The sequence below is a fragment of the Melospiza melodia genome, chromosome 16 (assembly GCF_035770615.1).
Source record: "Melospiza melodia melodia isolate bMelMel2 chromosome 16, bMelMel2.pri, whole genome shotgun sequence".
In the NCBI taxonomy this organism is placed as follows: Eukaryota; Metazoa; Chordata; class Aves; order Passeriformes; family Passerellidae; genus Melospiza; species Melospiza melodia.
In genome coordinates this window covers 12,705,865-12,733,237 of record NC_086209.1, presented here as the reverse complement: position 1 = coordinate 12,733,237, position 27,373 = coordinate 12,705,865, and the positions used below count along the sequence as shown (strand labels likewise).

General features: G+C 42.4%; 1 protein-coding gene across 5 annotated transcripts in view; it reads right to left on the bottom strand.

Annotated features, from left to right (window-relative positions):
• Nucleotides 1-22,770, bottom strand: part of KLHL13 (kelch like family member 13) — a 78,797-nt gene extending 56,027 nt beyond the window's left edge. The window contains exons 1-3 of one of the 5 annotated variants that reach the window (XM_063170677.1): nt 22,733-22,770; nt 12,577-12,641; nt 5,245-5,303 (exon numbers count right to left, since the gene is read on the bottom strand). In XM_063170677.1, the coding sequence (XP_063026747.1) occupies nt 5,245-5,264 (20 nt within the window). In that variant the 5' untranslated portion in view covers nt 5,265-5,303; nt 12,577-12,641; nt 22,733-22,770. Of the gene's footprint in view, nt 1-5,244; nt 5,304-9,368; nt 9,433-9,743; nt 9,761-12,553; nt 12,642-22,732 lie in introns of those variants that run through there. The other 4 variants (XM_063170678.1, XM_063170674.1, XM_063170676.1 and 1 more) reach the window with 4 other exon arrangements.
• Nucleotides 22,771-27,373: the final 4,603 nt, after the last annotated feature.

The following is a 27,373-nucleotide window of genomic DNA, read 5'->3' as shown; positions in this document are numbered from 1 at the left end:
ATCCCAGACAATCCACAAGCTCTTACAGCAAGAATTGGGAGCTCCAGTTTGGCACAGCACAGGCACAGCTTTACAAGTGCAATTAAGCAGCAATTGTTAAGGTAACATTTTGCATCTTGCAATCCCAAAAACTTGGTAATTTCTGATCAAAAGCCACCAAAACTAACCATGAAGAGGGGTGCAAGCTGACTGCAGAGCACTCTGCTAGCCCAGCAACAGCAGAGATTCAGCCTTCCCATCAGAGGATATTCTGATGCAGCTGCAAACACCCACATGCAACATCTGTTGAGTCAGAGCTGCTTTAGGAGCAAGGGTTAAAGAGGGCATCAGACAACATTTCAAGATATTCCCCATGGATTTTTCTCTTTAACTGAAAATACTATGACACTGTTCTTTATTAGAAGAAGAAAAAAAAATATCAACAACTATTCAGATTGGCTCCTTGAAGCAAAAGCAATTTTTAGTAAGTTGTGCAAAACTGTCCAAAGACTAAATTTTAAGGAAGCTTTGTTAATAAAAAAACCCAACACACTTCGTATTGCACTGAAGAGTTCATCAAAATTCAGCTGTAGGCAAAGTCAGCATGTGTTGGATCAGTTCAGACTTCCTGAAATGCCATTTACAAGCAGTGAATTTCAGGTAAGCCACATACACTAAAAAGGAAGTGAGACTAATGGAACAGGATTCACTACCATGAACTCCATAATACAAAACCATATTTAAAATCACTGCAAGTAATTCTTGTTTTATGTAAACCATTCTACTGCAAAATTAGCTTGTACAGCACACAGAACACTGCTAAAGCAGCATAAACACCTGGCTTGTGAAAAATACACCCTGGCAAGCAGGAGGCAACTCAGCAAAGGACACATCACCAATGTGCAGAGAGTAAAGCTCCAAAAGATCTATTGCTTTGCCTTCACCATCCTAAAACACTTCCCAAAACAGCTCAGGACACCTGTACCAAATCAGAATACAAACTGCTTTACTGCACAGCCAGCGCAACCTTTAATAAGACATTGTAGAGCAGCAAAATAAACCTCTTGTGCTGCTACTCTGAGAAAGGAAAACCCTTCTACAGCCTTAATGAAATCTAATCTATAATCTCAAAACCATTGAGCAATTTCAATCCCTGCATAACATTTGCAGGAACACAACTGTGCTTCTGTGCTCCCAAGCTGCACAGGATTATTTCACTGCCTAAGTACACTGGCATCTTGGCTCTCAAGTCAATCCCTGTCTTGGCAGATAGGGGCTAATTCCTACATTGAGCTCCAAGAGGGACAAATCTGACAATACCAGAGTCATTGTAAAATTTCAGCACAAACAAGGTTGCATTTTACAGAAAGATTTAGGACAAAGCATAGCTGGAACACATTTTACAGAAATTTTGATCCACTATCTCATGTCTGCCACAAGTCATCTGAGACCCCTCCTCTCTTTGTACATCACTTCTAAAGATTATCTGCTCCAAATGAGCTTTTCTGTCCATTTCCATGGCCTAGATGATGACACTGCTTCCACCCTCTGCCCTGTATCTAAAGGAACAGCTCAGCCTGCTGCAGCCTCAGACAGAGCAGGGTCAGAAACTCTTCCCACCAACACCTACCCTCAAATAGGGCAGGCACAGAAACCCCCATTCCTACAGGCAGCACATGAGCTCAGTCAGGGCTCCCTGCAAGGACAGCCCTAAACCACTGCACTGAACAGAAAGCAGCAGAAAACAGAATTTTTACAATGCTGAGGTATGTGTATTAAAATAGTGTTTTAAATGAAAAATTCTTCTGAATTTAAAGTCTGATGATCAACTTTTTCATGCCTGGATTTGCAAAATGAACCAAATTTAAACTCACATATCTATGTTGTAATTAATCAAATTATTATTAGTTGGCCCAAAAGCATCCAATTAATTTATAAGTGCTCTTAAAATGTGAACTTGGAGATTTCCCATCTCTTCAGTATTCTGTAAAGGACTTTCATCTGCACTTTCCAACCCTCATAAAGCATTTCCCTGATATAAGTCACCTGTGGCTACAACTTATTAAAGCTCATTCATCATCACCTACACTTAATAAACCCACAGTGATGAAATAAACTCTGCTGACAAAAGGTTGATTAGATAAGCATTGCATGTAAGAAAAAAACTGTACAGAAGAAATCCAGCAAAGTGGATTTGGTTGTGAATTGTCTCTACAAAGACAACAGGATCATGACATTTGGATCCCACTTTTCCTCACTACCAAGTGAAAAAAATCCTGCTATGAAACCAGCTGCTGACTGTCAATTATTTTAAGAGCATAAAGCTTTATGTGGTTACAGAGAGGAAAGGCCAACAGAACACATTAGTCAACCCATTCATGAGGAAACTGAATAGCTTGGATACAGGATGTCCCTTCAGTGCCCAGCTTGTCACATACAGTCCCTGCTCTACTCACTACCAAGGGCACAGCTCAGGCACCTTCTACTATTGCCCAAACGAGACTCACTCAGACATGGGCAGGAGTCGAGCAGAACAAGGCACCCTCATTCAGCCTGTCCAGAAATAATCAGCATTGGGAATGCTGTGCATCTCTGCATTTTGGTTGAACTCCATGTTAAATATGATCCACTTAAGAATCCCCACTCAAAAATTGATATTTCTGAAGTTTATTAATTTACAAATCAATATTACATAGAAAATGAAAAAGCTTTTATTGGACATTTGTTCTTCATTAGCTAAGTTACATTTTAACTTAATGGACTAAGTTGCAGTGTATATTTCAAGTCCTTTAAAACCTTTGAGCATTCACAAGGTGAAATGTTCTTCAATTTTTCACCAGAAATTCCTTATATCAAGTACACAGTAATAACCACAAAAAGAACAATGGCAACAGGAAAAAAACAATTTCCTCTATATAGTCCACAATACTTCTCAAGATATTACAGCATAAAGGTTAAAGCTAAGGTTATGATCATGCAGAACTGGCAAAGGAACCGGTTCCTTCAGCTCCCTCCTGCACCAAAAATTAAATTAAATTCTCAACTTATCCCATTATATTTTACACAGATTCACCCTTGCAATAATGCCATAAGACCTAATGGAACTGTCCACAAAGATATCACCTGTTACTGCAGCTACTAATGCTGACACAGAGGAATATTAATGCAGGGAAATCCCAAAACACTCTTCATGGTGGTGCCACTGGCTGTGAGCCTCATCCACTCAAGCATCAGAGCACAGCCTGACCCAGCCCAGTGCTGAAGACCATGAAAAGCTGACTGCTGTGCAACTGAAAGGTCCTTAAAAGCAACCACCTGTACAAAATAAATGCTAGCCCCACAAAATAACTGCTGCCTATTTCACAGAAACTCTTTTCTGAAAATATAGTCAACATCTGTAAATAAGCCCCAGGAAAAAATTATGTATTATCAAATTACTGTAGCATCACCATAAGAATACTTCAAGGTATAAAGACTGATACTTGGAACAGTTCCAATTTTATTAAACAGATAATATTAAAGAGATCATTATTTTTAAAAATAATGAAGTAATGAAGAATATTGCATATTATCATTGCTACTCAGCCAACTGCAGCTAAAACTTCACAGACTTTGTCCACAAGAGATCTCAACAGAGTAAATCAAATCAACACTATCTCCTGGGTAAGTCAGCTGGATCAGGACAAGGATTTCTCCTGCTGCTTCATAAAGAATCCAGCATCTGGCCAGGAGATTGTTACAAAAAAATCCTCACACAGCCTTACTGAACCAGCAAGCAGAGCCTGGAAGAAGCCAAGGGAAAGATGAGTACAAGCCAACTTTATCTTTAAGCTGATTTTCTCTTGAGTGAAAGCAAGACAGGTTTTGAAAGCAGGCACTATTTGCAGATGCCAAACCAGAATGAGGACATTAAGCAATAGTGACTTTTTTTAATTAGTTACTTTAAAAATCACAAAACCATATCTAAGAAAATATCCAAAAGTCTCCAGGAAGAGGGAACTCTAAAAATCATTTAACCTTTCTCTTAGATCCAGGTAACAAGAAAAGCAAGTCATATGTAGGAACCCAAACTGGTTCCTACCTAGGAGTTCAAGCAATTACAAGTCTGTTGTAATAAAAGGATTTTTCTTCAAGAAAAGAACAAAGAAAAAAATTCACTGTGTAGCTTTAATGATATAAACACAGGAAAACTTAGAAATCAAGGAGCCTGAGGTAAGAGCAGTTCTTCTAACTTGAGCTCTTCCTTGCCTAGAAAAGCATTGAAGTTGTCCACAAAGGCACTGTTCTCCTAGATAATTATCATTATAACGAAGCAGCAGCTCCAGACTATCAAAGTTTATGGTTTAAAAGAAAGCACTCAAGAACACATTACTCATATTATACTTACACACAAAAAAAAGAAGCACAAAGACTATCACGGAAAATCCTAAAATAACATGCTGCTTTAATTCACAACTGTTACTGGAAATCTGGCAAAAAAAAAGGAAACACTGGGACTAATTACTCCAAAGGAATGCTGGCTGAGGAGCCTATAGCACTAAAAGCACAGCATTTTTATGGAATCCATCTGAAAAAGAAGACATTGCATCACCTAATTGTGCTCTCTAAAAACGACCTTGTCTCCACAAAAGCAAGTCCTTTAAGTACTTATTTAGGTACAGTTATACTCCATCACGGAGGTTCTTTCTTTCCTGTAATACTTTAGCAGTGTGGTTTAGCTGCTTGGTCCCAGAATATTGTTGTTTATTCCAGCAGAAAAGAACTGAAAACTTTCAGGAAAGCTTCTAGTGACTGCTGTTATTCCCATCATCTTTACAGCAGATATAGCAGACATACAACCCAAAACTGGACAAGAACAATAAAATGTCAAGAACCTGACATGCAGAATAAACTTCAATAAGAAACAAGGTAAACCTGCTATAGGTTCCCCATGCCCACCATGTCAGGGGTTTTACTGCAGCCTAGAACACTTTCAGCAGCCAACAGTAAAAGCCTTTGGTAGACTGATCACTGCAGACAAGTGAAGCATTGTGGTTAATCCCTTATGAAACCATACATGGCTCTGTCCTCCAGCTCCTTCCTTCAACAATGAGCTTTGTCTGTGGCTCCCTTGAAGGGCTCTACACTCACAGCTTCCCAGACCCAAAGGAAACTTTTAGACAAATGGCACAGTTATTCTAAGTTAGAGAATTAAAAAAAAAAAAATAAAAGTAATTCCCACATTAGCATTTTGGGCTTTTTAGAAAACACACAACAGTTACTCACAAAGAGTCTCTCCACATCATCTCTGACAAGCGGAAATATCTCCTCTGCTCTTCATGCACCTGTAGTCAAACAGAAAAGAACTGAAGCAGAGTCACACACAGACATCCCCAAATAGCACCTGGCTCTCTGATCCCATGGATTTTCACAAAATTAACCAAGATTTGTTCCAAACATTCATGCACAATCTGTTTCCCCATTTCACTTACTTTCTCTGGTAAAATTACAGAGATGAAGGAGCACAAAAGCAAGAAAAGTGCTTCCTGTTTGCATGCATTAGGCTGCTCTTTGCTGTGGAAACAAGGATGAATTATGAAAACTAATCAAGTGAACAGAGAGCACATGCCCTAGATTTTTCAAATAATCTCTTGGTTTAACCCAGTTGTTCCTGAGCCTGCCTATCCCATGAACAATTTACTAAAATGGAAGCTGTGACTCATTAAAGCCACCTTTTAAGGGAGAAACAGCTCAAATTATTTATAAGAAAGACGTAATCACATTAATTTGTACAGAAGAGGCCAAAATCTTAATGATTTCCATTTCTAAGATCTAATACAGCTGATAAACAAACTCCTAGTTCTTTTTTTTTAATGTCTCAGGAGTATGGTATCTTACAGCCTTTAACCAAAATGAAAGACTACAGAATATATTGTGGCTTGTGAAATCATACCTCCACTTGAAGGGACAGTGAAAAAGTTGTGACATTTCTATTTGTTGACATTTATTTATTAGCAAACATTGCAAAATATAAACTAGGAATAACCCCCTGAAAAGAGCCACACTTCAGATTTTCAGTCTTTTATGTATTTTACATTTATAAACATAACTGAATGATAAAAACTTAGTAGCTGTATGCTCTGGGTATTTCTTTAAAGCAATTTGCTATTAATTCATAGCCCAAAGAATAAATTTCTTTTTCGTAGTCAATACTTTAAAAATACAATAGCAGATTTTTAGATAAGGTCACAGTGGCAGCTAATATATAACAGAAAATAAAAGCTTCTGCAAATCATCCTCTCCCCTTCAAGTGCTCTGCACCATGACAAATAAAATTTTGACTTCAGAGAGCAGACACAAGCTCTCCTAATTTAAGAGTCTGTCTAAAATCTTATTTTGCTAAAGCAGACTGAGACATTTAGTGGAAGCAAATAGTACACAGCATTTGTAAGCATGAATTATAAATTCAGTGTATGCTTTGCAATACTTTAAACATGCTACAACTGAGACAGCATCAAACAGAATTGTTTAATAGCAGCTAACTTGCCCACTCCCTCCCACTGACACTACAGCAGCTGGCAGAATAAAGTGGTTCTTAACTCTTGATGTTGTTACACCTCAGGACATCCTCTTGTTTCAAACAAACTTTAGCTTCTCCTCTTTAAAAGAAGTCTGCTGAGTGAAGGGGATGGATTTTATCCATCCTCCATCACAAAACTAGCACTCAGAAAGTGCCACATCACCTGAGCTGCTCTGCTACCATCATGACTCCATTATTTGTGAAGTCCTGTGTGATGTGTAGTGTGGTTGCTGCAATTGGGATAGGTGCTTAAGTCTCAGTCCTTGTTTTACCAACCTGTGGACACTACACAGGCTTCTCTAATGAGACCAATACATTACACAACAGTCTGAAGGGATCAAAAAAATTCCATTTTGAAATAGAATTTTTCATACTCAGAAAAATTTCAGTTAACTTTCATCTTTAGCAATAGATCTTCTATCATCCTCAGTGTTGATTCTACATTCCCAGCATATAAATATCAGAAATTCACACCTCTGCTTATACCTCTGTCACAGAAAGGACAAATCTGATCACCAGCCCAAACTTGCATGACCCTGCCAGGAGCTGAATTTCTCACTAGTGTGCAAGGTCCTGAGGTCTCTGATTCCTAGGGTTTGCACTTGTAGCTGCTGTTATATTTTGCCATCATTCTTTTAGAAACGCCAAAAGAAGAACTGAATAAGGATTAATTTCCTATATAAACCATTACATTTGTTCTAACCATTTTCAGCCTAAATACAGGAATACAAGAATACAATTTAAAAGAGGTGTGGTTGAGACCCATGTAAAATTGTTGAGCATTCCTGAGAAGTTAAACTATTTCTACTTCCAACTCCATAAAACAAACACACTACATGCATTGTCATATGCCACTGAATGCAACTCAGGTGGTGGGTACCCTGTGAAACTTTTTTTTTTGTCTGTAATTCATCTGTCAGGAAGCTCTAGATTATTAATGGTTGATAGTGCACACTGCTTATGTAGGTTACTTGTATCAGTTACAGCCAGCTCTCCAGAAACAACAGATGAGTGACATAAGGCATGCCAAGGAGTGACAAAGTGTGCAGGGCACAGCCTAGGAAGCCACTGAATGAACAAGCCCACACATCCTCAGGGGCAAATGTGAGCATCCAGGGAATGTGAGAAACACCTGTCAGGTCAGAGGCCAGACCTCAGCAAACATCACTCCTACAGCAGACAAGTTGGCTTTAAATGAGTCTCAGAAATCACACAGCAGATGCTGGGACTGAGCCTGACCCACAGTGGTAACACAGCAGACAACCTGAATCAAAGCTAACAAAACACAGAATCAAAGCTAACAAAACACTCTGAAAAGCAAAGTGCTGGTGAAATGCATGGGAGCAAGAGGTTGAATTCTCCCTTGGGAGCTCCACTGAGGGCCACAGCCCCTTGCTGCTTGGTTTCACCCAACCAGCCCTTGCCCACCTTGTGACCCAGCTGCACAAGCCCCCAGCAAACGGCTGTGAGGGGCAATCAGAGCCAGCCCAGCCAGTGCTGTCCCAGCAGAGGGACAGGGAGATGCTGCTCTCCAGGGCAGCCACAAATCCCCAGCACCCACTGGGCAAAGAGACAAGGAAGCAGCACTGTCCCTTCCAGCAGCAACTGACTAAATCTGACACTGAACTGTGCTCTTTAAATAATGGCTTTAATCTCTATATAAGTAATAATAAGAGAATCTCTCTCTAAATACAGTGAATATATGCCTAAAAAAGCATTATCATCTTAGAAGTCAGATGCAGACTATCCTGATGTAGGCAGTTTCCAGCATGGACTTCGTACACGTTTCTGGAGAACAGCACAGCCTCCCAGTTTTTATAACAGGCATCAGAGGAGCATTACTCAAGAGCAGCATTACCCTATATCAACTATCACCTGATAATCATTACCAAGTAGAATAATTTACTGACTTCCACTCATAAACCAGAAGTATATAAGTACTTAAACATTTTCTATAAAAATCCAGTCCAGACACAAAAGTAACCCCATACTATAGACTATAGAAAATATAACTGAAGCTACCAATTAGCTTCAGTCAGACAAAATGCTGCATTTTGAAAAACCCTGTGTCATAAAGGAAGCCAACAGTCAAAATACAACTGTAGGTAGCAGAACAGATCTTATCCTAACGGAAATTCTGCAATTTTGAAGAAGTCTTACCGACCAAAAGCATTGCTACCATGCTTGTCAACTGCAGTTACAGAATGGCCTTCATTAATGTACTTTAAAAATATGCTTGATAAAAAATTTATTCAACATATTCTAGAAACACAAAATAAAACAAGTTTCAGCATGCTCACACAAGCTTAGAAGTCTTCAGTAGTTCTTAAAGTATTAAAAACCCCAAGCTTCTTGGTATAGTATTTCACTCACACAGAAAGAGAAAACAGTTCCCTGCAGCAGATCCAGTCATTAATACACCACATATAAATCACACCTAAGTGAAACACCTGCAGTTTAAAATGGCACCAAAGGCAAGAAGAAAACGCTGTGTTGTATTGAATAGCTGTGCTAAGCCTGACAGACCTAGGTTGGATGCCCTTATATTATACTCTCAACACTGGGAGCTTCAGCAATTACAGCACAGCCTAATCCAGTCCCAGGGAATGAATGGACTTCTCTCCATTCCCTTGAGCCCTAAGCAGATCATCTTCCCACACAGCAATCCCAGCCTGGGAGAGGGGGACAAGGAACAGGCTGCAGATGACACACTGCAGTGACAGTGAGTCTAAGACAAGGATGCAGCAGGGACCCCAAAACACAAGAAAGCAAGAGTGAGACAAGCCAGCTCCTGCAAGAGCCACAATGACCTGACAGGTTAGTGACTCACCCGGGCTCAGCTCTGCTCCTGGACAGCAGCACTGCTCTGTCTCTTCTGCCCTCAAACATCTGCACCCTCTTGTCATCCCCAGCTGCAGGTCCAAGCATTGTTCAGAGCTGTGCACAGCACCCAGATGGTCTGTCAGTGGCAGCTGCCCAAAATGCTGATGTCCTCCCACTGCTGCTCCTACAGCCACAACACAGAGCAGATCCCTACCAGTGGCAATGCCCACAACTCCTGCTGTTTGTCCAGACAACAAAGCAGCTTCCATGCCAGCCCTCTCCTAAAGGTAATGTGAGCTTCTGCCTCCATGCTTATGACTGGAGGTAGGTTTTCAACCATTATCTCCCAAAAGTGCTGACAGTCCAAAGTTAGGAGTCTTACCCTCCATGGATTGCTTCCATTCTCCAGGAGCTCCATTCTGGACAGTCTGTGTCACAGATTTAGAGGCACCAACTACTCTGGAAGCATTAATGAAAAGGCCAGTTCACATCAGACTGGAAACAAGAGATAAAAGCAGGAAGTAAAAGCCTGTGAAGCTTCCTGGTAAAACAATGCACACACACTTCAGCAGACTGAAATCTTCCAGCCTTCACAATTGACTCCCAGATAGCCAGTATACATTACCTGGCAATAAAAGCAAAAAAAGCTCAGAATATTAAAGCCCATTTTCCCATTTTCTGCTGTAAACTTTTTGGCACCCTCTCCTACATCACATACCAGAGTGTCAGAACCACCTGCATCACTGAGAAATTGAATCCTTGCTATTTCTTTATTGCTACCATTCCAGTATCCTTATGGCAAGGCACCTTGAATCACTTCCCACTGAACTCCAAGCCTTCCCTCCTGCTGTTACTTCCATCAACAATGTCCTTTACCTGGAGCCTTCTCCTAATCTACATATGTAAATAAAGGCCTCAGAAAAACACTCCTAGATGAAGTTAGTCAGTATGACTTCCAACAGCAATACTGTCAGCAAGCTTCCTAATTGTGCAGTGCTCTTATGGGCAAAGGTGGAAGCTGATAACTGAGAGGCATCAGTGCTCCTTTATTGTCTTTGTAGAACTGTTTTGAGCAGAGCTTGAAATGGCACAAACACTGAACTGACTCATGCACATCTGCTCACACTCTTGCACACTACTCACACTCGCTCACACCCTTGCACACCTGCTCACACTCCTGCACACTCACTGCCTTATCCCAAGCCTCACAAATGACGTGAGAGCTGAGTAGGCTGCACTTCACATGTTGGTCATTCAGCTTCAGTTAGTGGCACATGGATGTTTTCTAACACAATAGCTTTAAAAGCAAAATGAGATTTGGATTTCTGATGATACTTGTGCCAGAAATGGACATTAAGAACTTCCCAAACACAAGGATCTTAAACACCAGTACAACAACAGTCCAGCTTTTTTGGCTCAAATAACCACCTTGAAGGAAAGACCAGAAGAGAAGCCACACAACCTTTAGATAACTGATTAGCAGGTAACAAAAAACCTCAGGATCATTCTAGATATCCCAACCTCTCAAACAGTAAATTTGCTAAATATGACAGTTCAAAATGAAGCCATGCTTTACCTCTGTGCAGCACAGCTTAAATTGTTTGCTCAGTCAATCTACAATCAGAAAAAGTAAACTGAAGCTTTAGCTGCATTCTGGAAAAATTTCAAAGCTATTTAATATTCTACAAATATATACATTTATCCTTTTCAGGTAAGCTGAACAAACTTCTCAGAAAGCCAAAAGTAATCAGTCTTAGCAGAATCTGCTTGGAGTGACATACCCTACTTTGTATAAAGCACTAAGCTTCCTGTGTCTTTATCAGCTCTACTAATAAAGAACATAAAGGCTCTGTGATTTGATCTACAAGAATTTAACAATTATAGTTTGTTTATCAAATGAGTCCTGATATTTTCAAGACATTCACAGTGCCTAACATCTCAAGGATATAACCCAGCTTTTGAGAACCCTTGGAAAAAACTGCTCCCATGAAAGAATTAAACATGACATGGTCAGAGTCCTACAAAAGAAAATAAAATACTTTTTCATTTTAACATTTGCATGCTAAGTATTTACAGTGCTGTGAAGAGTTTAGATTACAGGAGTTTTCAAGAGAGGTACATTTTAATGGACTAGATCCAAATTATTATATGTAACAATACAATAGCCTTCTAATTTCTGTCCCAGTGAAGGCTGACAAATAGTGTAGGTTTTCTGCAGACATTGTTGATATTTTACAAATATATTACTCACCCACACAGTCTCTCAAGTAATCTATTTTGTACCAAGAAAATTAATTAGAATAATTTTCAATTAGTTAATTTAAGGATGTCTACTGCAACATCTGGAAAAGGCTATGTAAAGAACACAGAGCATGTACATACATGAATATTTACACATCCTTCAAGCTAGGAAGTCTCAGGATACCAACAACACAAAAATATCTGAATATTTTGATCAACACTCAAGAATATCTTCAAAGCTATCTTGCTTTCTTGGCTACATGAACTGTTTAATCAACCTCTGTTACACACTAAGTTTTATATAAGAAAAGCACCACACAAAAGTGGGACAGGAAAGCTCAGACTGGAGACCTAATCAGCCAGGCTACCTGTCCACCAGCAGTCAGTTCAGGAGCAGTGGCAGTGAAAGGACACTTCTCTCTGTCAGGTTTTAGGGACTTCCTCCCACAAACTGCATCTGGAATTCAGCCTTGAGCGCTTCAAAACTCACTTTTTTTCCTTCCACTAATTTATCTAATCACATTTCAATCTAATTTGCACTCAAGGTATCCCATTACAATGGAGTCTTGATATAATTATACACTGAGTAACAATGGAGTCTCACAATGTAATTACACATTAGTGGAAAGCATCCTTCATCTAACTCCTCAATAATTTCTTAATGCACCACCCCTAGCAGCTTCCCACCTCCAATGCCATACTGACTGCAGAGATTTCCCCACTTGATGATACTTTTTTAGGCATATATTCTCTGTATTTAGAGTAAAAATGCACAGCTTCCCAAAGAATGCTCCCCTGCTGGTCCACCCCTCTGACACTCTCTGCTGCCTCTTTACTGCCTGGAAAGCTGGGAGCACTCCACACCAGCTGCACAGCGTGTGCCTGGTTGTGTTAACTGAACAGGAATGGTTTCACTGGGGTTTAGTCACTAAAAGAAAATTATTTGCATACACAAAGTATCTCAGCTTTCTTACTGTTCATGGCAGGATCCCAGGGCTATGTTTCGCCATTCCCAAGCAGTCCAGGTTAATTTTGACATCTAGAACAAGGTTTGGGAAGAGAAAAAAATTGTCACACACGTTTGCACACTATTATCCACTGTAGATGTTATTTTAAAGAACTGCAGGGTAGAGCATCTCCAACAGAGTTAACTATTGGCTTCTGCAGCCCTTTGAGCTCTGTCTCTAGTGTGAGTGGAAAATTGGATAACCCTGCTTCTTGCCTGAAGGGAAAGTTCACATAACTCACTAAAAATCTGTGGCATCCTGCTCTTTTCCATGTGTATGGAATATTTCATACAGAATCCCACAAGATCACAGCTCCACATAAAAATCTATTTCAACAGTAGCACAGAAGAAAAAAAAAGTCAGATCTAATTTTTGCTTTGAAGCTCCTCAGACAGACACTGTTTCAGAATCACAGCCACCACTTCATGTCAATCACAAAGTGCACACAAGCCACAGGAGGTACAGAAATCCTAACAGAAGTAATACCTTGTGCCATGATCCCAAGCCAAGCCCCTTCTCACAAATTCCCCCCAGCAGCTGCTACCACAGCAGGAAGCTGTGCTGGGCTTGCACAGAGAGCACCAGTCACAGCAGAGCTGAAATAGCACAAAGTTACAGTGAAAAGTCATCTTACAGACATGAACAATGGGATACAGGGATTTAGGAGGAGACACTGCACTTTTAATGCTGAAAATACAGCCCAACCAACTTGAAAAGAAAACAGTAGGCAGTTACCCCAAAACACAAGGAGCAATCAGCAGTGCTGTTACTTGCACTGGCATTAACTTTTTTGTTTTTAATTAATTCTAACGAAAAGGAGAGTGAAGAATTGTTGGCAATAATGCTGCTGGGTTTCATTTCCTCTCAGAAAAGAAAAAAACAAAAACATTGCACTTGGCAACCCATACCCTCACACCCTTATCACCAGAAAGTGAGGGTCACTTCTATAACTCAATGAATGAACAGTATTTTTTTCAATTACAAGCCCTTGCCAATCAAATTATTTACCCAGTTAAAACAATAAAGCAATGCTAACAACAACATCACAAGGAAAGTGCAAGTTAACCAATAATAATGGATCAGAAGCACTATGGGACACTTAAACCTCTTAACCAAAACAAAGGGTTTACCTGAAGATAAGGGGCTGTGGCAGTCTTATTTTATGAAGCTCTTGATACTCCTCCTAAAAATGTGTCAAATTATATTGCTTTCATATATGCACAGCTATGGATGGCAGCAATCAGAATGACTCAAGTTCCAGAACTAAAATACCATTGTGTCAGAAATGGCACACACAATTCACCAGGAAGCCTCTCACACAGTTTGTTTTGGTGAAGAAGGCCAGAAAGACACAAAGTTACAAAGTAGTTTTTGGTGGTTTCTTACTCCCTTTAAAACCAGGAGTAGGATGCAGCTCCTCCCATGCCCTATGAGCACATTTTGCCCAACCTGCAGGGTAGCAGAGCCGTGTCAGGCTGCCCCAGTGACACACACGGGCAGTACACTGCAGGGCCTTGTGAAAGGCTCTTAGTAATGAAAATCTCTGACAATGTCAGACTTGTTAGACACATCTGGGATGGCACTGAAACAATAAAGTCAATACAAAGACAGCATTTTCTCCTCTGACCCATTCATTTTTTCCTCCTCCCATTTGTTTTTCTGCCATTATTTATTCCTGACTCCTTGTTTAGGACCATGAACTGTTGTCATGCAACCTCCTACCTTGCACATCCAGCCCAAGTCCCTCCTACCATTAATTTTACTAATGAATAAACAATCTGGACTAGTAGTGGGAGCTGCTTACAACCAAAACACGGATCTTCTGTACACAGGAGTGGAAGGCAAGGCCCTGCTGCACAGCAGCCCCACACCACATGCCCTGGCACCAGGCAGCACCACCACAAGGGTGCCAGCACTGCCATGCCCTGCTCCCACATGAAATATGCCTAAATTTAATCACTTTTTTCACTCCACACCAGCAGATCATTACAGCCTAACCAGAAAACACAGACATTCCCCATGAGGATGATGAAGTGGAATTTTGTCATTTCAGCTGTAATCACAGGGTTATTTGCAGGGACAAACCACATTTCTGCCTCCAAGCAGCCCTTCAGCTTGTGAACCTCTGCCCTAGGTTTGGATCTCCCCCTCTAGGAACAGCTGTGCCAAGGAAGAGCTCAGCACCCTTGGCTGCCTGTCCCTGCTCTCTGCCATAAGGCTCCAGCTGAGCTGCTCTTAAGTACTTTCTAACCTATTTACTCAGGATCAACCAATACAAAGAGTGATTATTTAGGCTGTTAAAACCACTCCAGCTTATTTTGGTTGACATTCTGCAGAAGAGCTCACATAAATTTCTAAGCTGCCAGAGTTAAGGTTTACAACCCCCTCACTGAAATATTTTCTGCTCCTACAAACCAGGAATGATGTCCAACAGCAAGAGAAAGCCAGCAGCAGACAAGAAATCCCTCTGTCATTCCAAAAGAAGCCAGGGCATTTGGCACACTCATCATTACTGAAGAAATCAATTTTAAGAGAAGGACAAGTCCAGTGTACATCTGCTCAGCCCTTTCTCTCAGAAAAGACATAACTTGGAGCTCCATGAGCCAGGAGAGCCAGCAGGCACCTACAGTAACAATTAACACAAACCCCTGCCCTTAGAAGAAGGCAAAAGTGCTGGTAAAAGTCCAACACATCACCTTAAGGCTACAAGAAAGAGAAAACTGTTACCACCACAGGCTGGACTACTTGCTTACTAAGATGTTACCAACAGTTGTAACAGTTCCTTTATACAGTCATACCCAACCCCACCCAGTGCCACCAAAGACCAGAAGAATAATCAGTGGAAGAAAGACTACATCAGCATAGCAAGATTTGGGAAGGAACAGAAACTGCCTTTTTGTTCTGCACATGGGAGGTGCTATCATAACAAGGTCTTGGTGCATCACTTATTTATTATCAGGCTCTTAACTATCATCAGGTGGGGACACCAGCTAGAACACCATGAAAAAAAAATAAGGAATTGCAGTAGGAACAAAATCTCAGAGTCCCTACCTTCTTGGTAAAGGGAAGTGCTAGGGGAGTTGTACCATGGTTCATTTAGAGCCTCACAGCAAACTCCTCCACATATCAAATTTTACATTAAGACAAGGTACTAAACCATTCCTGAAAAAGATTTGCAAAAGTACAGGCCAGGCTATCTTGTAGCAAGTGATATCACCAACATCACTGAGATAAAAGATGAGTTAACAACACTTCTACCAACCCCAAGACAGGGGATAACATGATCATCTCATTACTCTTATCCTTTAAATAACAGAACTCTGTTTGAACATTAAGGACAAAATTCTCAGACTCAGGTAAAATATGGTACCAAGCCTCACTTGGATCACAAAATTCCCCCAAACAGTCCTTTTATCATTAAAGAAGTCAGTGTTTAGTACTAATAAGGAACAGAGACAGTGAATGTTGGCACATTTACTTCCCCATGACAAAGGTGAGCAACCACAAGAGACTGGTCAGATTTGCAGAGCCACCAAGGGAGCAGCATAAGGCAGCTCAAGCAACCTGGTAAATTCAACATGGCTGACTTATCTAGATTTATCCTCCAATTCCTTTGTAGTTCAAGTGTTTAATTCCTAATTTCCAGTTTCAATGTGTAAGCTTGCAATCTTTTGTTTGTATGTCTCATAGGACATACACCCTGGTGGAAATATCTCAATTCCACTGTATAAAAACAAGCTTTCCTTAGAACAGCAAACACAAGAGCCCAGAATAAATTTCTGACCATAAAATCATTGCTATATTATAAGTTTAACATTGAAGAGAGCAAAACTCATAACACTATTCCTGCTAAAATCTTCCAACATAAAAAAGCAATAAAATATAATAATTAATAAGTGTCAGCAATACAACCTCGTGTATTTTGTAACTTGTAGTTGCTACTATTTAAAAAGTTACTAACAGTGAGATTAAAGATGTTGGGGGGGTGGTAGGCATAAAATATTAACATAAGTCTTCTACAATTCTGGCACCATGGTGGATAATCAGCTTCTAAAAAAAAAAAATATATATATACAGAACACATGCCCACGACTGTAGGATTCCAGTGCTGCTTGCAGCTTTCTTTAAATAACAGATGTGCTACTCACTTCCTCAATTCTATTCAAAAACTGTGGGCAGCCATAAACTTGCCCAGAACCACGTGTTTTGTAACACTGAAACTGGTTGAGTGTCAGGCACTGAGAAGCCAAAAGTTGACAAGGCAGAAGAGCAACCCATTTCTTCCTCTTGGCTCCCTTCACGAGCCAGGTATCTGTTAGCAGAATGCAGGCCAGTGCTTGAATCCTCCAGAACTAAGAAAAATTTTTCCCCTTCCTTAATGTAGTGTAGAATTCCTGCTTTGATATAAATATTTACCTGAAACCATGAATTTAAGTGTTACATGGATCATTCAGCTTCCTCACAGATGGAAAGCTAATTGGAGAACAGCAATCCCAGGAGGGTTCTTTAATGGCATCTGGAAACATGACAAGTTTGAAGTGGGAGCAGTGCCCTGGTCCTGCTGAGCTGAGTTTGATGCTCCATCCCCAGCAGCTGCTGGGAGAAGCTGTGCTGCCTTCCCTCCACTCACCTCCTGACACGATTCCTGCCTCCACCTGCAAGGGGTAGCCACAGGGTGAGTTTGCAAACTGATAAAACATTACCGAGTGGGGAAGTTTCCCATGAGCTAAGCAGCATGAAAGAAATCATCCTGCAACCACTGAAGCATGAGCTCTGCCAATGGAGCTGCCCCAGGAGATCAGGGCACAAGGCAGGACCACCCAGAGGCACATTTGATGAATTACCTGCAGCACCAAACTGTCTCCAGCATCAGATTTTGCTGTCTGAGTATGAATCTTCTCCTTAATTTTCAATCCTAACAAGTCTATGAAGAAGTTTGAAATCTGAAATATTTTGCATTGTTTTCTTACAGAATTGTTTTAAAATGTAAAAAACATACTGTAATCATCTAAGACAGAAGCAGAGCTTCAACTTCAGAAATCCAATGCAGTAAAAATGTGCTGGGTATTTCAGATCATCATCTTGACATTCTGCTGGATACCTCCATTAGCATTATCTGATAAAGTCACTTATTCAAAGGAATCAAAGTTCTCACAATATTGAATTAAATGCATGTGGAACACCTTCTTCAACTTCAACTAGAACACACCACTCACATGGAGATCCCAAGAAACCTCCAGGAAAAAGGAACTGGGTTGAAATTCACATTTATCCTTGCTTTTTTCAGCCTATAAGATTCTCTCTAATATTTAATCACAATCACTCACAGTCATTCTGCTGAATTTTTTCATCACATGATACCTCACCTTCCTCATAACAATTTGCACTTGACCAGATGGTTATGGTGTGAATTAAGCTCATTTCCCATGCACCATGGTTTTCACTTGTCATGATGCTAAATCCTGGTCTGTGATTTCTGAATAACAGACTGATAAAATGAGCTTATTTTCACCACCAAGAAAAAAGGAACAAAGTTCTTCCCCCGCTGTCCTGCAAAGATGGAAATTAACATTCATAACAGGACTCACATGATGAGTAGCTGAGCACTGCAGTATTTGTTAGAACTCATATTTTAAGTCCTCTGAACAAGGACAGGCACTCAAACCACGCCATCCCTAGTTTTAACCATGAGATCCATGCACCCCATTCCCATAAGCTTTGTGCCAACTGTTTCTCTTCTTGCAAGGTGGAACAGCTTAGACAGGACCTCTGCCCTAAAGCAGCTTACACCTCCCACTTCAGGCAAATAAAGAGACTTCTGAGAGGCAGGACAAACTAGTCCATGTGCCAGGAGGCAGGAGCCAAAGCAAGTGTCTGACATCACAGGTAAATAGCCCGGCTGCTTTGCCTACTGACAAGCAGCTCTGCTCTGGTGCCATCCACACCAGCACAGAGAGCAGCAGCAGTTTTGCTCTTCGGTTGCCTTCCATGGGCATCACTGTCTGGGCACCCTCCAGAGGAGGAGGTCTTGAAAAGGGAAAGCAAAATGTGCAATGTGACAATTCAAGCAGGCATGGGGCACCTGGTAAGATAGATGCCCTTTAACAGGGAAATACAGAAAGGTCTGAAGATTTCCCCAAAATTTAAGCAGCTATAAGTCAGGGCAAAAGCTCTAAGAACTTATTTAAAAGCAAAACTTCTGTTCACAAACCATTTTCATTTGTACTTTCTCCTGTATGTAAGTTTGTTCATATTTGAAATATTTCACATTAAAGAAACCAAGCAGAATAGCTGGCATTGCCAAACAAATCTCACAACTACAGAACACACCACCAAGCAGCTGCATCAGTCACAAAGAGGTAAAACAAAAGCCCCAAGGAATCATATGACCATTGTCATTAGTATTAACAAAGCACTGTTTCCATAAAAAGAAATTGAATTACGTATTTCCTACAGCAAGTTTAAAGCAAAAACCTCAATAATACAAATCAGTAGCTGAGGCATTCTTCAAAAAGTAGTACAGCCAACTCACTTGAAACCAGCTTCTCAGAAAGGACATCGAAGACCTCAAATTCATTACAGGACACTGAACATGGAAAATCACCCAAATTTTCTTAATCTTCTGAAATACACAAGTCAATTAAAGGAGTCAGATTTAATTTTGTCGCAGGTTGCAAGCTCGTCCTGGGTTCAAACAGGTCCCTTTCTACCTCAAAATCCAAGAGATATCTTCAGGAAATCCACTTCTGTCAGCAGTACCAAGTCACACACTCCAGCTCCCTGTATCTCCACCCCAATGCACTCACGGCCTGGTCAGAACCTCCTGCACAGGATATTGGGGTATTGGCTGCCTGCACTGCATGGCACAGGCACACCTCCACCCCAAAACACCTCCTACTCTGTCAAGTCCTGGGAGACAAAGCTTTATGAAAATAATTCATAATATTTCATAATCATGAATAATTTCATAATCATAATTCAGATAAAGCTGGAAAATTTTTCATTTCTGCTGAGGGCCCACGGACAGCGTGCCTGTGCATCACAGGCTACAATTTAACATTGGTTAATTACTTTGTAGCTTTTCAAAGACACTTAGCTTAAGGAGAGCCAATACGCTGACAAAAGTTTCTTCCACAGCAGTGTTTCTAATTTATCCACAAAGCTCTAATCTCAGAATTTTAATAAACCTGTTGCATCACAAATAGTTAAAAAGAAAACCATAAAAATGCTTCCAGTCAGTACTCTGACAATGCAATACAGCTGTGAGAATGAAAAAGACCTGAAAGCAGAGAACCTTGAAAGGAAAGCAGAACATATGTTGCCCCATCTATTTAAGCCTTTACCTCCCACTCACACTGACACCCATAAACACTATGCCAGATCTGTGATAAAAGCACCCATCCCTGAGAACCCAGCCCCAGGCTGTCAAAATCAACTCTGATAAGCTATTAAGAGTCATTAGAAAAGTTTTCCACTATTGGTACAGTGAAACAGCCAAACACTGAAATGTTCTGAGACTGCTTTGCTTAAAACACTCCATAATTGTTCAATTTGTGCCATAGTGCTGTTTTACAGAAAGTTTTGCCAGCACAGATATATCATCTAAAATAGCAAAGGGAAAAAAAAAGAAAAGCCCTTTACTAGGAATCACAACTATTTCAGCAACCTAACCATGAAAAACACGAGCATTTCTGACAGCTTTGCTCGTGGTGTTTGTGGAGGTGATGGAGTAGTGCTAGCAGAAACACTCCCAGCAGAACACACTGCAGATTCCTTTGGAATTGCTACCAACACTTTCTTTGTAGTGTTGATTAATGATCCCTTTCTAACAGCTAGACCCACCAAGAACAGAGTCCTGGAGGTAACTTCAATGATGCCTTTAGATCCAGACAACCTGGGCTCGATCACCATTGTCAAAGAAACCACAGAAGTACTGAATTACACTGAGATATATTCAACATGAGACAGCTTGTTGATTTTTTTTATTCAAGTACTCCAGCATTTTTCTCAGCCTGCTGGAAAACAAAACAAAGGGGGAAATCACACTTGTGACTAGAATTCATAGAACAATTTGGGTTGGCAGAGACCTCAAGGATCACCTTGAGGGGTTGGCAGTTCAAACACCCCTGCCATGGGCAGGGACATCTCCCACTGCACCAGGTTTCTCAATGCCCCATCCAACCCGGCCTGGAATTCAGGGGGAAAAGGCAAGGCCTTCCTTTGTATGCCCAACCCCACTGTGCCTCTAGACAGGTCATGTGCCAGCAGAACCCTTCCTGCAGAGCTACATCTCACTTCCCCTCTGAGCCTCCCTTACTTGTGAAAGTGCTCCCTTCCCTGCTGGTCCCCCCAGCTGCCTGAGACATCCCAGTGCTCAGCACTGCTCCATGGAAATGCCCTGCTGGAATCTGGGGGTCTCCACTGCAAACCAGACCAGGCAATCTGGGCCCTTCTCTTCTGGCTGGGTACATTTGCTGATCTGCTTCACACATCACCAGAAGTTGTGCCAATGATAGCACGAATTGCAGAAATCTCCAAGCCACAATTACTGCTACAGATCAGGTATGGCTAAACTACAGCCTCAGATGGCATTCAGCTCTGTGAATCTTTTACAGAAGAGCAGAAGAAATTATTTAAAGGAATAATAATAAAAAAAGCTGGCTGGGGCAAAGTCACTTTAATTCATTTTTGACACCTAGAGTCACTGGCTCACTAGAAGCAGTCTTGCTTCTTTGAAGCAGAGCAGCATGCTAATTTGTGCTGGCACCTCACTACAATTTTTTGAACTTTAGAAGTGAAGGAAAATGTTTAGAAGCACAATTTTGAAAATCACAGAATCAAAGAGATCACAAGCAGTGCATTCAGGATAGCATTTAATCCAAGTTACTACACCGATTTTTTTTTTACTATCAACACTCTGCATCACATTCTAGTATTAAACAGGACTGCAGAACAAGCTCTACCATGAAATCAGAGAAGTGGGAAGAGTGCCCTGAAGGTTATTCATTAGCATTATCTCTATGTGTAGCTCACTGGGGAAAGAATAAGGAAAACTCCTCTGTGGCATTCTATTCAAATGTATGAGGCATATTTAAATGAGCGAGGGAAGTATTTCTGATGCAGATTTCACAGCAGGTCTAAGACAGCATCAGTTTCATTAACACTCAGAACATCCAAGCCGAAGCGCCCTTTGCCATACAAAACTGACAAAGATGTGCACCTTGCGTCTCCTGAATCACACAAAGGAGCCGAGCCAAGACTCCTAGAGTTCTTAAGTTAACATCGCACTTTTCATACGGAGGCGAAAAGTCCTGAACAGAACCTACTAAAAACAGAGCTTGGCCTAAATTTTATGAGAACAGGGAAAAGAGGAAACTGACAAGTTAATTACAACCTACAGCTACGTCCCCTTTTAATGGCCAGAACTAATCCCCAAAACTCCTTCCTGCACCCAGACCTGCTCCAGCCCATTTAAGGACCAGGGAACAATAAACACTGACGAGCAGAACGGGCCGGGGGAAGGAAGAGAGCGATTACAATGGCAGCACAACAAAGCCCGCAAAAGGAGAGTTAAAGACACTTTCTGCGAGCGGCACCCGCTCCGCAGCCCGCTCCGCACACGCCGCCAGCCGCGACCCCGGCCGGGACGCTGCCGCTGTGTCCCCAGCAGTGACCCCCGTGCTGCCGGACCCCGTCCCTGCCCCGCCGGGCACGGCGCGCCCCGGCTGTGCCCCGCACCGAGCAGCCCTCGCTGGGTCCCGCTGGAACGGGGGGGACCCGGGGGTACCGCACTGCCCCGCACCGCCCCCGGCACGGGGCTGACCGCCCGCCGCCCCCCAGAGCGCAGCCGGGACAGCCCGGTGCCGTCCCGCCCGCAGGGAGCCCCCGCCGCCGGCAGCGCTGCCCCGCGGCCTCCGAGCGGCCCCGGCGAGCGGAGACCCCCGGGCAGCCCCTCCGGTGCGGGGCAGCCCCTCCGGAGCGGGACAGCCCCCCCGCGCCGCTCACCGAGCGCGGCCCCGCTCCCCCCGCGGCCGCAGAGGCCCCGCAGGACGCGGCGCCCCCCGGGCCCGCCGGGCCCCCGAGCGGGGCAGGACCGAGCCGGGTGCCCGCGCCTCGCCCTCACCTGCGGCTGCGGCCGCCCGGCCCGGCCGCGGTCCCGCTCCGGAGCGGCCCCGAAGTGCCGAGCGCGGCCCCGCTCCCCGCGCGCGCCCGGCCCGCCCCGCCCGGCCTCGCGTCACCGCCGGGCCGCGCGCACTGCGCCTGCGCGGGGCGGGGCAACAGGGGAGGGGGCGGGGACATAGGGAAGGGGCGGGGCCTCCGTGAGGGGAGGGATGGACGGACGGACAGCGAGACAGACAGAGGGAAGGACTGAAAGAAAGAGAGAGGGAGGGATGGAGAGAAGAAGGGAGGAAAAGAGGGTAGAGGCCACGGTGCACAGCGGTCGCAGGTCTGCCAGCACGGCTTGTCTCCAACAGCTTGGTGCATCCGGAGAGCTGCGGGAACAGCAGGGAGGACAGCAAGAGGCAGCAGCACTCGTAAAGTCACAGAATGGTTTGGGTTGGAAGGGACCTCAAAGACCATCCTGTTCTAACCCCCTTGCCATGGGCAGGGACACCTTCCACTAGACCAGGTTGCTCCAAGCCCCATCCAGCCTGGCCTTGGAAATTTCCGGGAATAGGGCATCCACAGCTTCTCTGTGGCAGTGCCTCAAACAAACCTCAAAGTAGATAATTTCTTTCGAATATCTAATGTAAACCTACTCTCTTGCAATTTGAAGCCATTTCTCCCTGTCCTGTCACTACACTTCCCTATGAAGTGCCCCTCTCCATTTTCCTTGTCGCCCCCTCTCCATTTTCCTTGTAGTCTCCTCTCAGGCACTCACCAAGTCCTTGGTGGCCCAGGGAATGCGAGTGACAGATACACAAAAACATCTCCTTGTGTTCTCCAGGGGATCCATTGGGGGTCAGCAACATTACCAGGTGAAAGGCAAGCCACAAGCTGCTCTCCCAACCAGAGTGTTGGCTCCTGGAAAGCTCAGAATTGCTTCACCTGCTCCCATAACGCTGGAGGATGCTAACCCTGAATTTTCCTCACAGTCCTCTTCTCTTTTTCATGTGGCCACATCTTTGATTTGGGAGCTGCTGTTCTTCTGCTGTTCTGCCTATATTTTTTCCTGTAAACACACCTTTAATTACTGAACCCCCAACATTCAGCAAATTTTTGACTGCAGGTAATATTAGGGCAAATAATGCCTTCGTTAAACCCAGCCAACCCTAATGAAGTTATAGGAATTTTAGCAATGCAATTGAGGGCAGAACTTGAAGCAAAACTAATTATGAAGCCATAGGTAACCTTCCAGCCAAGACTACAACCAACTCCTCATTCTTTTAACCCTGGAGGAAAAGCTGAACAGCCCATGAGACCACAACACACCATTTCAGAGTTGTGTATGTCTGACAGCACTTGCTTTTGAAGCTGTTTTTTATCCAAACATTTTTTGCATTGGCTAATCAAAGCCAGCGCAGCATCAATCTCAGAGTAAAAGCTATCCTGGTTGAGTAACTCTCTTAACAGATTTTGCTGTGGGCAGTTTTGGGTTCCCTTCTGTTCTCCTCACATCAGTGAGAGCAACTGAAGCAAATTCAGGCACAAGGAACCAATTCACCTCTGCTCTGAAGCTGACAAGAAAATCAGTATCTCAGTTGCAGAAAAAAGCATTTTTTGTGTATATATTTTGTGTATATTTTTCTAACTCCTGTCCTTGAAAATGACCTCTTGCATGAGCCAGCACTCTCTTTGTAAAGATAAGTCTCAACTTATCTTTACAAACCTTTAGGAAGAATTCACCTCTGCTGAGAAGAGGCATGGACAGAGTGACACACTGGATATCACACAAATGTTCCCAAATGGAATAACTCTGGTATAGGAATGTGCTCAGTCATGATATTTTACAAAAGGAGGTTGCAACAGTGAGTTCTTCACCTTTTTGCTTCGTTCTGTCCATTAGAGAAGAAAGGGAAATTTGCCATTCTGATGGGCACTAGCTATAAAACACATCCCACTCCAGATATTGCTTTTTTCCCCTACTGCTCTTTTTTATCCCAAGGTAAGGTAATGTCTCCAATGCACATGAAACACAGGCTCTTGCCCAAGTTCAAGCCCACACTTCCAACAGCACAGAAACTTTCTGATTTTCTGATCCTCTTTGATCATTTACCTGGCAAAAGGTGGTTTTTTTACACCCCAGGTTCCAGGTTCCAATTCTCCAATTCATTTCACAATTGAATATTCCTTTTTTTCCTTTCTTTTTTTTTTTTTTTTTTTTTTTTTTTTTTTTTTTTTTTTTTTAACTAAGGACTTGGCAAATGAATCGAGTGTTCATACTGCTCCAGTGCTCTTCCAACAGTTCCACCTTGAAAACCAAGTGAGTTTTCCTGGTCTTTACCTGGGACCTCTCAGCACCAAATTCCAGCATGCCTCTGGAAGCCCCCAGGAGCCCAGCTGTGCAGGGGAGGGCTGCAAAGCTCTGTTCAGCAGACCTAGGCTTTGTCACTAAGGAGTTCTTCTTGAAAATACATGTACTAGGGTTGCTTAGATATTATATTGTCATTAAAAATCTTGTTCTAAGTGTCCTTTTCTACAAAGTTTTGATGCCTGTAATGTATTTCTCTGCAAGACATCCACCTGAAATTTGCTGTAGACTCTCTGTCAGGTATCTCAAAGTATAAACACAAGACAAATACACAAAATTACTAATACAAAGCAATTTACATAATAAGTTTTATACGTGATTATAATATATATTACATATTATATTACAGCAAAACTGTATTCACAAACATTTCCTGTGTTAAGTCTGCTTTACAGAATAGTTCTTTTCAATACAGCATTCTCAGTATTTATGCTGACAAATCTGATACAATTTGATAATTATACTGATCTTAATTTGGTGTGATAATACATGCTTTCAGCATCTAAGAACAGTATAAAAATGAACAGCTACCAGTTCAGGCAGAGCAGGTTATATCTACCTCACAATCACTTTGCATTGATATTACAGATTAGAGAGAGCACTATCCATTAAGCAAGAGCATTTCCTGTTCAGAAATTATACAACTCGATTTTATCTCAAAAGAAACACGTACCCAGCACCACCTGAGCTCGAAACCATTCTGAGCTTTTGCCATAAATTGTAACAGAGTCTGTTACAAAGCAGAACACGGAACTTGGGGAGAGGAGAAATATGCTCTATTAAGTTTCAATTGCTTGTGGCAACATTGATTCACTGTTTGCAGTTCTGCAGGTAGTTACTGTCAGACTGGATCTGGGCATGTGAGGAGCTGCAGCTCACGTGTAGTGAGTACCCACACGTGTTTAAGGCAGCATTTCTGCAGGTCTTTCAGGCAGCACTGCCTGCCAAATTGAATTGTAGCACCCCTGACCCCTTCTCCAAGGGCAGGGCTGCAGTGGAGATGCATCTATGTGCTTCCAGCTGTGAAGTGAGCTCCTGTGCTGCAGGAATGCTTTTTAGTTCCTCTTACTTTCTTTATTCTGCTATTTAGAAAAGTTACTTTCAGGATTTATACCTTTCCTATAATGAAAATGTTCTGTGTAGGACAGATCTGCATATTCATGCCACAATAACAGCCTCACAAAATTAAAATCATTCTAAAACGAGAGGCGAGGTGCATATTTGTCAAGCAGTAAACACTGGAAATGTTTTGTGGTAAAAAATCATTCATTTTAAGTGTTTTTAAAGCTGGCTTTCCCCCCAAGACAGCTTGATTCCAGCCACGCACGCTGCATTTCCAAAGTTCACTGACAGCTCTGGCTCCTGCTAATGCACAAGAAATCCTGCAGAGCTGGAGCAGAAAGGAACATCTGCTGAGTGCAGGCAGTGCTGAGATTCCAGCTGTTCCTGCAGGCTGCCATCCCATCCCATCCCAAAGGGATGCACAGACCAATGGAAAGGGTTCTGTGAGCACAGCCTCCATCAGAGAGAGAGATCTCAGCAGCAATCCCCCCACCTTTGCTGAGGCTGGTGAAGCCTCATAAAAAGTCTTCATTCAGACTGGAGTGTAGCTACACCCTGTCCTTGGTGTTCCCCCACGGTGTGAGCTGGGAATTTCTCCCAGAAGGTTATAAAAATGAAAACCCTGGAGGGCAGAGCAGTGCTCTACAACTTTGTCCTACTCCATCCCCACTTCCAACAGCACCCAGGAGACACCAGCCACTTTCCAGGAACATCAGCAAGGAAAGCCTCCTTTCTTTTCTAACTATTTCTCAGATATTTCCTGTAAGAAAGACAGCCTGGCAGCCTCTCTCCCTGTCCTGAGATGCAAACATGAGATACTTTTGGTGCCCAACATGAGAAATGGAAATTTCACCTTCCAGCCTCATGCTTTAGGGCACAGAAATGGGTATCAGCTTCCTCACCACCCAAGCACTGGTCAGATCAGAGCCAGCTGAGGTGCACAGAGACACAGCCATGCCTCCCCAGACAGCTGCAGGCAGCCCTCAAAAGCTAATAACATTAAAATATATATTAAAGCTTTATCAAAAAGATATTTGAAATGTCTCTCCTTGCACAGTCAGTGCCTTTACATTACAAAAGTACCAGATATTAGAGTAGTTCCCACTGCTTGGAAGAGGAAATAGCTGCCTGGTATGTGCTGGCACACAAAAGCATTCTAAATTAAATTATAATACCGATAAATCCTGCATACTCAAGCCTGATTTTCAAGCTTTTTTTACCATCCACAGC